This window comes from Carcharodon carcharias, chromosome 19 (genome assembly GCF_017639515.1).
Source record: "Carcharodon carcharias isolate sCarCar2 chromosome 19, sCarCar2.pri, whole genome shotgun sequence".
Classification (NCBI taxonomy): Eukaryota; Metazoa; Chordata; class Chondrichthyes; order Lamniformes; family Lamnidae; genus Carcharodon; species Carcharodon carcharias.
The window spans coordinates 75,321,991-75,335,718 of record NC_054485.1 but is presented as its reverse complement, the minus strand read 5'-3'; the positions used below and the strand labels follow the sequence as shown (position 1 = coordinate 75,335,718).

At 43.6% G+C, this 13,728-nt stretch overlaps 1 protein-coding gene across 1 annotated transcript; it reads right to left on the bottom strand.

Annotated features, from left to right (window-relative positions):
- Window positions 1–8,861: 8,861 nt before the first annotated feature.
- Window positions 8,862–11,668, bottom strand: LOC121291241 (zinc finger protein 271-like; the record flags this gene model as incomplete). The annotated part of the gene is made up of 1 exon (XM_041212317.1): window positions 8,862–11,668. A coding segment is annotated over one exon (897 nt), but the record flags the coding sequence as incomplete, so codon positions are not given.
- Between the last annotated feature and the right edge of the window lie 2,060 nt (window positions 11,669–13,728).

Sequence of the window (13,728 nt, the reverse complement as noted above, 5' to 3'; positions counted from 1 at the left end):
AGATTATTGCATCGAGCAGATAAATCAATTAGTAGCGCAGAATTTGTGAAAATCCAAAAATCAGATCAAACGGCCGTTTGATAAAAAGGTTCGACCAGCTGAGTGCAGCTAAATCCAGCCTTTCGCGACTTCCTTCTTTGCGTTTTTCACTTTTTTGCACTTTGCGCCTTCTACAACTTCATCGCCCATCGCGTGAGCAATGTTGGCTCATCTGCGTTTTTTTCTCTCTCTCTCCTCCTTCCCCAGGGCTTTTGGCCAGTGCTGAGAACTGGTGAAACAAAAATAGAAAATGCTGGAAAATCTCAGCAGGTCTGGCAGCATCTGTGGAGACAGAGTTAACGTTTCGAGCCCATATGACCCTTCTTGGTGTGTTGACCCAGGCAGGAAGAAGCTTCCCGACACGGAGGCGACACACAGCAGCTCGGTTTCTTGCCTGTGTTCTTTTTTTTAAAAGAAAGTGGCAATCGAGGCATTTTGTTTGGTCACATGATTATTATTCTTGGAGCTGAAGTTTATTTCAGATGAAGGATGTCAGTGGTTCGGAAGTTCCCACTTTTACACTTGGCCTAAATAGCCAAGTGGTTATGGTACTGGGCTTGCAAGATCAAGAGTTCAAATCTCACTATGAGAAACAATGTAAGTTCAGATGGAAACGTGTTTGTACTCGAAAGAGTTACATCATGAGAATGAATAATGAAGAGATATAAAAAAAAACAACAATTTTGAGATCTTCATTAATCTTCACTGATATTGCTCAGAGGCTCCCCCGGCTGTCACACACAAGCACTGCACCATAGTTTGCTGTAACTGACCTGATTGAGTTCCATTGAAAAGCACGTTCATTGTTCGCGATTCCTCTGTTTGAGACGTTTCCTGGGAACAAACAGCGGGACTTTACTGCGTCAGGTTGGAGGCACTGTAATTGGTCCTAAATTATGGTTAAAACGGAACTATGCTTTTGAACCCAAATAGCAGGGATCAGTTCTGCCAGTATCTAATTCAGTTTCTGCATAAGAAGGGCCTGAATTATTAGGAATGGTATCACATTAATCAGCTCCAACCTTGTAAAGAGGAAATACGACAGCATGTAAATAGATGGAACCTGTTTCTCAGAGTATAGCTTGTTTTGGAGCTACGTATCCATCTGAAGGGAGCTACCTCCCATTACAGAGAGTGAGAGAGATAACACATGCCACTGAATCTGTTGGGACTGTTTGTAGTCTCTCTTATCCAAAATAATGCCGCCGTGGAAATGGACATAGCAACATTAAACAATCATAATTGATGGGAAGTAACATAGAGCTCAGCGATCCCGCAACCAGTAGATAAGATCAAAACAAATAGTGCTGGAATAACGCAGCAGGTCAGGCAGCACCAGTGGAGAGAAACAGAGTTAACATCTCAGCTGGAGTAAACTTTTGAAGCTGAATTTTTCCAACATTTTTTATTTTTATTTCAGATTTCCCACATCCGCAGTATTTTGCTTTTGTATCAGACCTAAGCTCTGCAATCCTGCCACTTCCTATCGTGAATGGTGGTGGACAATTAAACAACTCAATGGAGGAGGCTGCACAAATATGCTCATCCTTAATGATAGGAGAGCCCAACACATCAGTGCAAAAGGCAAGGCTGAAATATTTGCTCCAATCTTAAGTCAGGAGTGCTGAGAGGATGACCCATGGCAGCCTCCTCCAGAGGTCATCAGTAGCACAGGACTGCTCTCCTTGGAGAGAGAAGGTTGAGATTTGATAGAGGTGTTCAAAATCATGAGGGGCCTGGCCAGGATAGATAGGGAAAAATGGTCCCCATTGGTGGAAGGATCGAGAGCCAGAGGGCACAGACTTAAGGTAATTGGCAAAAGAAGCAATAGTGACATGAGGAAAACTTTTCACATGAACAGTTAGCATCTGAAATGCATTGCCTGAGAGTGTGGTGGAGGCAGGTTCAATCAAGGAAATTCAAGAGGGAATTGGATCATTATCTAAAAAGGGAGAATGTGCAGATCTATGGGAAAAAGGCAAAGGAATGGCAGTGGGTGAAGTGTTCCTTTAGAGAGTCAGCACAGACACAATGGGCCAAATGGCCTCCTTCTGTGCTATAACCATGCTTTGATTCCATGATCACAGGTGCCAGTCTTCAGCCAATTCGATTCATTCCACATGATATCAAGAAACAGTTGAAGTCTCTAGATATTGCAAAGGCTACGGGCTCTTCTATTCTGGCAATATGACTGAAGACTTGTGCTCCAGAACTTGCCGCGCCCCCAGCCAAACTGTTCCAGTACCGCTGCAACATTAGCATCTACCCAGCTATGTGGACAATTGCCAAGTTATGTCCTGTACACAAAAAGCAAGACAAATCCAACCTGGTCAATTACTACCCCATCAGCCTAAGCTGGATCATCAGTAAAGTAATGGAAGGGGTCATTGGCAGTGCTAGCAGGTAGTGCTTACTCAGCTAATTCAATTCCATCCACGTGATATCAAGAAATGGCTGAAGGCATTGGATACTGCAAAGGCTATAGGCCCTAACAATATTCTGGCAATAAAATTGAAGTACTGCTGACTGACGCCCAGTTTGGGTTCCGCCAAGGCCACTCAGCTTCTGACCTCGTTACAGCCTTGGTTCAAACATGGATAAAAGAGCTGATCTTCAGAGGTAAAGGGAAAGTGACTACATCAAGGCTGCATTGGACTGAGTGTGGCATCTAGGAGCCCTAGCAAAACTGGAGTCAATGGGAATCAGAGGGAAAACCTTCCACTGGTTAGAGTTATACCTAGCAGAAAGGAAGATGGTTGTGGTGGTTGGAGGCCAATCATCTCAATTCCAAGATATCACTGCAGGAGTTCCTCAGGATAGTGTCCTCAGCCCAACCATCTTCAGCTGCTTCAACAATGACCTTCCTTCATTCATGAGGTCAGAAGCGGGAATGTTCACTGATGATTGCACAATGTTCACCATATGGTCTGCAGCCGTTCAAGCAGGCAGATAACCAGCATCTTTTCAAGGGCAGTTAGGGTGGGCAACATTTGCTGGCCTTGCCAGCAACATCCACATCCCAGGAAAGAATAAAAAAAAATGTAAGTTAATACCCAAGGATAAGGTTTTGGTTATAATTCTGATTTGTGCTCAAGGAATTGTATTGATTTTATTAGTAATTATGGTATCTTACTTGAAATGCTTAATGAAACATTAGGTCAATAGAGCAGATCATTTAGAATTGGCTGCATCAATTAAATGTTAATTGTGTAAATACGAGGAGTCAGAAAGGATTCTTCCTCATCAAGGCATGGACTGTAAGGGGATGGAATAAACTTTCGTTTCTCAATTTGTATTAACGAGTATTTAGCAATTCAGTGTCTGCAAAAATAAACTGCAACATACATATTATCTCGCGAGATGTGAAAGTAAACTGTTGATCCTTGCAAAATGTGGAGCTAATGACAGGTGCATCCTGTTATGATTGAGTGCATACAAAATAGAAAAACAGAACTTTTTTTTAAAAGGTGTGAAGCTTTGAATTATTGACTTTCAGAGGTGTACTTGCACTAGGAATGCAGAAAGTTAGCATGCAGGTACAGCAAGCAATTAGGACGGCAAATGACACATTAGCCTTTCTTGCAAGAGAATTTGAATACAAGGATAAAGAAGTCTTGCTACAAATGTGTGGAGCTTTGGTGAATTCACACCTGGAATACTGTGTGCAGTTTTGTTCTCCATATTCAAGAAAGGATATACTTGCATTGGAGGCGGTGCAGTGAAGGTTCACTAGATTGGGCCCTGGAATGAGAGGATTGTCTCATTGATAAGTGAACTGGATCTATATTGTTATAACGTGGCAGATGATGTGTGCCAGGTAGATCAAATCCACAAGGGAAACTTGATCACGCTATCACAACTGTTTTGCAATTTGTATTTTATTTCGAGATGTGTAAAAACAAATAGATTTAAACAGACCCAGGGAGAGCCACATGAAACCCTGGACAGTGAGTTTGCTCAGCTTCAGTTCCTGTAGACAACAACTTTTTTTTCATATTTGTTCATGAGATGTGGGCATTGCTGGCTGGGCCAGCATTTATTCCCTATCTCCAATTGCCCTTGTTCAGAGGGCATTTAAGTGTCAACCCTCACATGTAAGCCAGGCCAGATAAGGATAGCAGATTTCCTGCCCTAATAGGCATTAGTGAACCAGGTGGGCATTTTTTTTATGACAATCAACAATGGTTTCATAGTCATCATTAGACTTTTAATTCTAGACTTTTATTTGATTTAAATTCCACTGTCTGCCAGGGTGGGGTTATGAACTCAGGTCTCCAGAACTTTACCCCTGGGTTTCCAGATTACCAGTGTAGTGACAATACCACTACGCCACCACCTCACCCCCAATACCCAGAGGCTGGAGGCTTTTCACCCTTGTGTTAGATCTTAGAATTCCTTTTTTTTTCTCTGACACATAGCCTCATCTCCTTTATACATGTTTCTCCCTTTTTAATGCAAATTCCATTGTTCCCATATGTTTTTGCAACTACTTTTCTCAAAATATAAATCTTCTCTAGCACTAATTTTATCAGTAATCTTTGGGAAAAATAAATGCACTGTTTGGCTTCTTCTGGCTAGGTATAACATCTTACCTTCTCTTTGAAATTCAAACTACCCTAATTTATCTATAAATGCAACTTTTCCTCACACCTCACATTCTAAAACTTCAGCCATTTTTATGTATTTAGCATTTCAAAACTAGCTTCTTTTTGATAACTCAAAACCTCCAGACCAGCTGTCTCCAATTCAATTAAATCCACATATACATACACACACACACAAACTAATTGAAACCCCACTATTAACCCGCTTTTACAATAAATCACAATAATATTATGAAAATTATTATATTTTCATGACAATATTCAATGGAATTTAGAAGAATGAAGGTGATCTCATTGAAACAGACAAGATTCAGAGGGCGCTTAACAGGGCAGATACTGATGTGCTGTTTCCCCTGGCTGGGGAGTCGAGAACAGAGGGGAACAGTCTCAGGACAAGGTCTTGATCATTTAGGGCTGAGATGAGGGGAAATTTCTTCACTCAAATGGTTGTGAATCTCTAGAATTGGGTAAGAATTATAAGGGTTGTGAATCATACATGGAAGTGATCAGAGATGGCCTTCTCTGTGATTGATACGCTGAGAGTAGTGAGACCGGGTGAGACAGCAAGGTAAAGGAGGTGGCCAGGAATCTGGGTTGGGAAAATCACTGAAACTTCAAGTCAGGGCAAGCAAGGAAACTTCTGGAAAGACAATTGTTTCTCACATACAATCTACACTTTGCCAGCCTTAATTACTGACACACAAAAAGCAAATTCCGATCATGTCAGCTCATTACTGGAATGTTTGGAATTGATCCAATCTGGTTGTGGATGAAAAGAAAGGGCCGGCCCACAAAAAGGCATCAAATTTGGCAGCGATTACATCGAGACAAAGTGTCAAATTACAGTCATCGAACCTCCATCATGTCCAGTACTTGTAGCCTATTGGATAAAGCACTGGCCTCCTAACCCAGGGATTGTGGGTTTAAGTCCCATCTGGGGTGGAATAAAGAAGTGGTCCAGAAGTAAATGTCGAAGCTCCTTCTCCAGGCAATTACTGTCCCTTTAATTCCTGTCTTCGGTTTACCCAATGCCCCAAACACAGCCACTACTTTAAATGATAATATCTAAAATTAGATTAAGAGATTTATGTCAGGAAGGGTATTAAGGAAATGGAACTAAGTGGGGTGGATGGGAATAATATATAAATCAGCCATAATCAAATTGGAAGGTTGAACAGATCTGAGGAGCTGAATGGCCTCCTCCTGTTCCAATATTCTGAGGTTTATCAGGGGATCAGGATCAAAAGACAGGGAAATGGGTTTGTGTTTGTGATGTGGATCAGCCATCATGGAATTAAATTGGGACTGGGACCGAAGGGCTGAATGGCTTCCACCTGTTGCTGTAAATGTATACAACAATGTAACATCATTGGTAGGAGACAAACAATCCCAACCCTGTCCATCACCTGTGCACTGTTCTCTGGGTTGGAACTGAGTGGAAACCTGTTATTGTATTCGAACACAATAAGTCATTGTCACTGAAATGAAACCCAAGGGTTTGACAAGCTCTGTTTAATCAAAGTGAAGACCCTTTAACTGGATGGGTCAAATCGTGTGATCACAGGATAAGCCTCACCCTCACACTGCACATCCCAGTGAGATCAGACATCATAGTTTCTAAACGGGCTCAGTTTGAGTGAAGGAAAGGGAACTACACTGACTGTGACAATGGAAATATCACTCGCTAGCTGACAATTGGAGCCTCCCTGTCGTTGGACGATGTCGCCGTCTTCTGCTCGGATCCGGTGTCAGTGCGCAGACTGATCCACATCTGTGACCAGTTTGAACTGGCCTCGGGAGCCAAGGTAAATCGTGGCAAGAATGAGGCCATGTTCTTTGGGAACTGGGCTGACCGATGCTTTGTCCCCTTCACTGTCAGGGCTGACGGCCTGAAGGTGCTGGGGATATGGTTCGGAGGGACCAGGGCACGCGTTAGAAACTGGAAGGAGCGAGTGTCTATGGTGAAAAGAAAACTGGGCATGTGGGAGCGATGCTCCTTCTCCATTGCGGGTAAGAACCTGGTCATCAGGTGTGAGGCACTCTCGCTGTTGCTGTATGTAGCGCAGGTCTGGCCCATTCCTCAGTTCTGTGCGATGGAGATCACCCGAGCCATCTTCTGCTTTATCTGGAGGTCGAAAATGGATCGTGTCCGCAAGGACACGATGTACAAGCCTCGAGATAAAGGGGGAAAAAACGTGCCCAATATCGCCCTCATACCGATGGCCACCTTTTTGTGTGGCTGCATCAAGCTATGAGTAGACCCTTGGTACGCAAACACCAAGTGTCACTACGTGCTGAGGTTCTACCTGTCCCCCTGTCCCCGGTGTTGCGAAGGATGGGTCTGGCCACGCTGCCGCGGAACGCTCCAAGTGGTTGGACCGTGCCACACCACCTGTCCCTCGTGGAAAAATTTATGCAGAGAAACACCTTTGACCACAAGTCCATCAGGCAGTGGTCAGCACGTAACGTCTTAGAGGCCCTGAGGGAAAAGGAGAGGGTGGACCCGGTGGGATGGTTCCCTGAGCAGACTGTCAAAATCATTTGGCAGAATGCCTCATCACCAGAACTTTCCAACAAGCACCAAGACTTAGCTTGGCTGGTGGTGAGAAAGGCCCTCCCCGTCTGATCCTTCCTACACGCCAGGAGTCTCACCCCCTCTGCACCTTGCCCTCGAGGTGGCTGTGGTGGGGAAGAGACCATTGTTCACCTCCTTGTAGATTGTGTCTTTGCAAAGAAGGCCTGGAGAGGGATGGAATGGTTTTTGTTGAGGTTCATCCGGAGCAGTTCTGTGACACAGGACTCTGTGCTTTACAGGCTGTTCCCAGGGACACACACCAAGACAAACAGCAACTGCAGCTGGAAGATCATCAACTCAGTGAAAGATGATCTTTAGTCTGCCTGAAACTTATTGGTCTTCCAGCGCAAAGAGTTGTCCCCGACCGAGTGTTGCAGACTGGCACATTCCAAGGTCCAGGACCATGTGCTGAGGGACGCACTAAAGTTTGGGGCAGCCACCGCAGAGGCCCAATGGGGAAAGGTCGCTGTCTAAGACCTTTCAATTATCGTGCACTGAGGGGCTGGGAACTGTATAGACCCTTCGAGCTGTACGACTCACAATGAATATATGTAGTGAATACTAAATGTATCATAATTGTATTGAAGCACCTCAGTATGCAACATGATGTATGTCGATAATATGAATACCATTGCACTGTGTCTGTTTGTAATGACCATATTGAAATGACTGTAATCTTCATTGATTGTATTGAAGCACCTCATGACCCATGTGTAAAAGTTGAATATGATTGCACTTTTTGTGTTGGTCACTTAGAAATGTTTTGCAATGATCTTTCAGGTATCTTATGAATAAAGTATATTTTTCCAAAATAAAAAACTTGCAAGTTTGTTGCTAAGGAAGGTTTGTTTCGACCTGTCATTCAAGCTTCAGAATTCGAGGTCAGTCGATGAGGACTGAGATGGGAAATGTCTTCACTGAAAGGGTTGTGAATCTTTGGAACTCTCTACCCCAGGGAGCTGTGGATGTTCAGTCATTGAATATATTCAAGACTGAGATTGATGGATTTCTGGATGCTGAGGGAATAAGGGATATGGGGATAGTGTGGGAAGGTGGGATTGAGGTAGAAGATTAGCCCTGATCGTATTGAATGGTGCAGTGGGCAGTAGGGCTGAATGGCCTATTCCTGCTCCTATTTCTTATGTTCATCATGCTCTCTGGGTCGTTGTAGCCGTTATTGCATTCTTGTGCCACAAGTCATTGTAACTGACATGATCAATTTAATATAACAATTTGAGGAGATATTTAACGTGCTGGACAGGGTCTATGGAAGTTTGTCTGCGTGGACTTCCAGAAGGTATTTGATCATGTTCTCCACAGGAGATTAGTCACCAAGATGAACATGCAGGGAATTGGAGGGAACCTTGTGACATGGGTTGATAATTTGTTTGGGAAACAGGAGACAAGAGAGTAGGGATTGTGGTTTCAAGTCCCACAAGGGATAGGAATATTATCAGGATGTGCCCAGTGGTGTCCCCTAGAGATCTGTAGTGGAGACTCTGCTTTTCATTATATTGATCAATGACTTTGATGGAGGAATAGTATCGGGTACTTTACTGATGGGTGACACAGTCAGTAACGTCAATGGGAGTGGAAAGTTGCAATTGGACATTGATAGATTAAGTGACAAATCAGAAGTTTGATTTATGCTGAAAAGTGAATTTATTGTGAGTTATAAATCTATATAGAAAGGTTGATAAAACAGCAGATAAACAACAACACCGTCTTCAGCTTTCACCAAAACTTGAATCAACCAAATTAACAAAACATTTGAAAATGACTCAAGATCTTTCCCAGAACATGAAATTAATCTTGGAAGAGTGTAAGGTGAACATATCACACCATTATTACATCGAGGTATGATGGACTGAGGGAACACGGGTCTGTAGAGACTCACTCCCACTCCCTCACCATACTCAGGATAGTAGTCCTCCCAGACAGAAGAGTACAAACATTCCCCATGATATTGGTCAAACACCCATCACCTGAAGAGGATCTGTCTATAATTCACATCACCAAAGTAAGCAGGGTCCGATTCTACCACATACCCAATCCTGAGAGCTGGCTCACTTTACTAACACACACACATTCCCATCTGGGGAAACTGTCTCAGAATACTACAGACAGAAGTTTCTTTAAAATCCCTGAGCTTTCGTCTGGCTCCAAATTCCGATGGTCAGAAATTATGCTGGACTTCAGTGGCACAGGATGGAGCTAGTTTCCACCATACAAACACATGCAGAATTGAAGAGATCGAGAGTGGTTTGCAAATCTGTTGCAGAGTGGACAATGACACTGCAGTCATCTGCAAACTGTGCATCATGTGTACCTATGGTGGTCAGTTTAGTTTTGGCACGGAGGTGACCGAGGTAAATGAGTTTCCCATCTAGATGGTATTTAATACTGACACCAGAGGGCAATTGATCTTTGATGAGGTGAATAGTCACTGTCAGGTAGATTGTAAATAGAATGGGGGCTATCACACAGCCTTGCTTGACACCAGTCTGGATTTTGAAGGCTTCTGTTTCAGATTTACCACTCAAGACAGCTGCAGTCACATCATCATGAAGCAATTGCAGGATTGTGATGAAGTTTCTTGGACACCCAAATCATTGGAGCACAATCCACAGAGCCTCACAATTTACTGAGTCAAATGCTTTGATCATGTTGATAAATGTAATGAAGAGTTCCTGATGTTGTTCTCGACATTTTTCTTGGATTTCTCTGGGAACAAAGGCCATGTCGGAGATTCCTCTGGAAGGTCTAAAGCCAAGTCAAAGTTCTAAGTGATGTCTGTATCCCTCGATCCATGTGGGGGACTGATACCTGCTGGACAGATTATCGACTTATTCGATCGGTGATGAACATCCACCCAACACCAAGACATTACAAGGCTCAAAAGTCAAAGAGGGAGAAGATCAATGTCTCAGCCCTAAAACAACCCGACCAAAGAGAGAAATTCCAGGTCCAATTCCCGAGCAGTAGGATCAAAGGAAAATCTGGAAGATAAAATACATGTGGGGGAGAGAGATCCAACAATATGCTGATCATCATGACATGTAAATCTTTTTTTGAAATCACCAGAGTCATCTATAGACTGAGATCAAATGGACAAAATCCCCTTTGTTCACAGGATGGTGTTTCTCTTCTTAAGGATGACAATGCCATCTGTTAACGCTGGAAAAAATACTTTGAACAACTCCTCAGCCATGAATCCACAGTGGCAGCTGATACCCTGTATGAGTGTATTGATGGACCAGGAGATACACTGACTGTGTGAAAGCTTTGTCACATACCTCACACTTGAATGGTTTTTCACCTGTGTGAATCTGCTGGTGTTTCAGGAGTTTTGAAAAACTTTATTCCAATCTGACACTTGAAGGATTACTCCCCTGTGCGGATCCTCTCATACAGCAGGAGGTTTGATGAGTTTGTATGGACTTTGTCACACACTTTACATTTGAGTGGTTTCTTCCCTCTGTAAATGCATTGGTGTATGCGGAGCGTCGATGAGCGCAAGAAGGATCTGTCACCCACCTCACACATGAATGGTTCATCCCCTATGAATATGTCGGTGTACACTAACATGAGATGAGTGTGAGAATGATTTATCGCACACCTTAAACCTGTTCGGCTTCTCCCCTGTGTGAATACATTGGTGTTCATGGAGGGTCAATGACTGTGAGAATGATTTGTCGCACATCTTGCACATGTATGGTTTCTTCCCTATGTGAACACGCCGGTGATTCACCACGCCTGATGATCGCGCAAAGCCTTCATTACACACATCACAAATGAACAGATGCTCCCCTGTGTGGATACGTTGGTGCTTCACAAGCGTCGATGAACTTGTGAAGGCTCGGTTACACAGCTCACAATTGAAGTGTTTCTCCCATGTGTAGATCCTCTGTTGCATCAGGAGCGTCGATGAGTTTTTGAAGGCTTTGTTACACACCTCACAACTGAATGGTTTCTTCCCTGTGTGAATGCGTTGGTGTACACGGAGGGTTGATAAGTGTGAGAATGATTTGGTGCATACCTCACATATGAATGGTTTCTCACTGGTGTGAATGCGCCGGTGATCCACCAGGGCTGATGATTGTGCAAAGTTCTTGTTACACACTTCACACTTGAATGGTCTCTCCCCAGTGTGAATGTGTCGGTGTTGCACAAGATTTGATGACCATCTGAAGGCTCGCTCACACACCTCACACTTGAAGGGGTTCTCACCTGTTTGGATCCTCTGGTGCCCCAGGAGATCAGAGGAGTGGGTGAAAGCCTTCTCACAAACCTCACACCTGAACGGCTTCTCCCCTGTGTGAATACTTTGCTGTCTCAGGAGGCTTATCGATGTCACAAAAGCTTTAACGCAAACCTCACACTTAAAAGTTTCTCCCCTGCTTGGATCCTCTGATGTACCAAGGGGTTCGATGAGTTTGAAAATGATTTGTCACAAACCTCAAACTTGAAGGGTTTCTCCCCAGTGTGAATGTGTCAATGTTTTATGAGCTTTGATGGCTGAGCCAAGGTTTGATCACACACCTCACACTGGAACGGTTTCTCTTCCATAAAGCTGCCCTTGTGATACAAATGGTATAACAGATGCACTTGGAAACACTCACACTTCTTCCCAGCCTCACCCTGACCAATTGCCCACAGCCGAACCTTTGGAAAGGCTGGTTCTGATGGAAGGTTCCACACCACTGACCAGTTTCAGATCTGATGATATGTCAAAGCTCCCCTGACTCGCCCAATGTCCAGATGATGGTTTCACTGTCCAACCTTCTCTGTGTTGAGCAATGCTGTGAAAGGACTGGATACCTTCCCACAGTTGTGCAGTGTTTCTTGGGTAATGGTCAGGATCTATCTGCGGTATCTGTCCTCTCTGTATTCTCTGGTGTAGTGCGGTGCAATCCTTCTGTAAAACAGGAAAAGGAAACATGATTTCCTCCAACTCCCTCTCCTCCTTTGTTAAAATCCTTTTTGAGTTTTGTGTTTTTTATTGAGGCTGTTTCTGGTAGCCACTGGCGAGGATGCACTGAGGTGAGTCTTTCATAATTATTTATGGATAAATAGTCCCCTCCCCAGCCCCCACCCCTCTCCCAGTTACAACTCTCCTATTTCTAAAAAAAAGAAAAAGAAGAGAATTGACACAAAGAGAGAAAGAGGTGAAGTGAGCAAATTGATGGAGCTGTGGGCTGGCAAGTCTCCGGGTCCCAATGGATGACATCCAGGGGTCTTACAAGAGGAGGGTGATGAGGTCAATGTGCTGGAGTTAACTTTCCAAAATTTGCTGGATTCTGGAAAGCTTCCATCAGATTGGAAAGTAGCAAATATAACCCCTTTATTCAAGAAGGGAGGGAGGCAGGAAACTATTGGCCAGTTATTTTGACGCCTGTCGTGGGGAAGTTGTTAGAATCGGTCATTAAGGAGGTTATAGCTGGGAACTTAGAAGAGCTTAAGGCAATCGGGGAGAGTCAGCATAGATTTGTGAAAGGAAAATCATGTTTAACCATTTTATTGGAGTTTTTGAAGGAGTACCAGGCACAGTGGATAAAAGGGAGCCTGTAGACATACTGTACTTGGATTTCCAGAAGGCATTTGATAAGGCGCCACATCAAAGATTATTATGGAAAATAAAAGCGCATGGTGTAGGGGGTAAAATATTAGCATGAATAGAAGATTGGCTGGCTGGCAGGAAGCAGGGAGTATGCAAAATGGGTCTTTTTTGGATTGGCAGGATGTGACAAGTGGAGTCCCACAGGGGTCTGTATTGGGGTCTTAACTTTTTACAATTTACATCAATAACTTAGATGAAGGGAGTGAAGACATGGTAGCTAAATTTGCAGATGACACAAATCTAGGTAGGAAAGTATATTGTGAAGAGGACATGAGGAGGCTGCAGATGGATATAGATAAGTTGAGTGAGTGGGCAAAGATCTGGCAAATGGAGTTTCATGTGGGAAAATGTGAAGTTGTTCACTTTGACAGGAAGAACAGGCTGAGTATTTCTTAAATGCTGCATAATTCTGAGGTGCAGAGGGATCTAGGTGTTCTCGTACAAGTCACAAAAAGTTACAATGCAGTTACAGCAATGAATGAGGTTTGATTCAGATGGGACAATGACAAGTTTAAATCCCCACCTGATCTGCTGCTTAAATTCGCCTCCGTTTCACCGGTCAGTTTCCCAAGCTTCCGGAAACTCATGTTGCTCCAGAAATATTTGGATTGGCTGTGAGAGACGTCAATCAGAGAGCCCACCCACTCTGTCCATTCGCTCCTCTTCCTCTTCCACAGCTGGTTCACTTCCTGTAGGGACTGAAAACCAAGTGAGGAGATGGTGAGTGAAGGAACAGAATTTATAATAATTACATCACATAATATCCACACTAATGTTCAGGTAGTCTGACTATCCTGTGGGGAATCAGGTGTGGAAATGCCCCTTATGCTGTGTGAGGAGATCCAGCTGAGAGAGCTGTTTACTCAGTGCTTTGTGCTGAACTGTTTGAC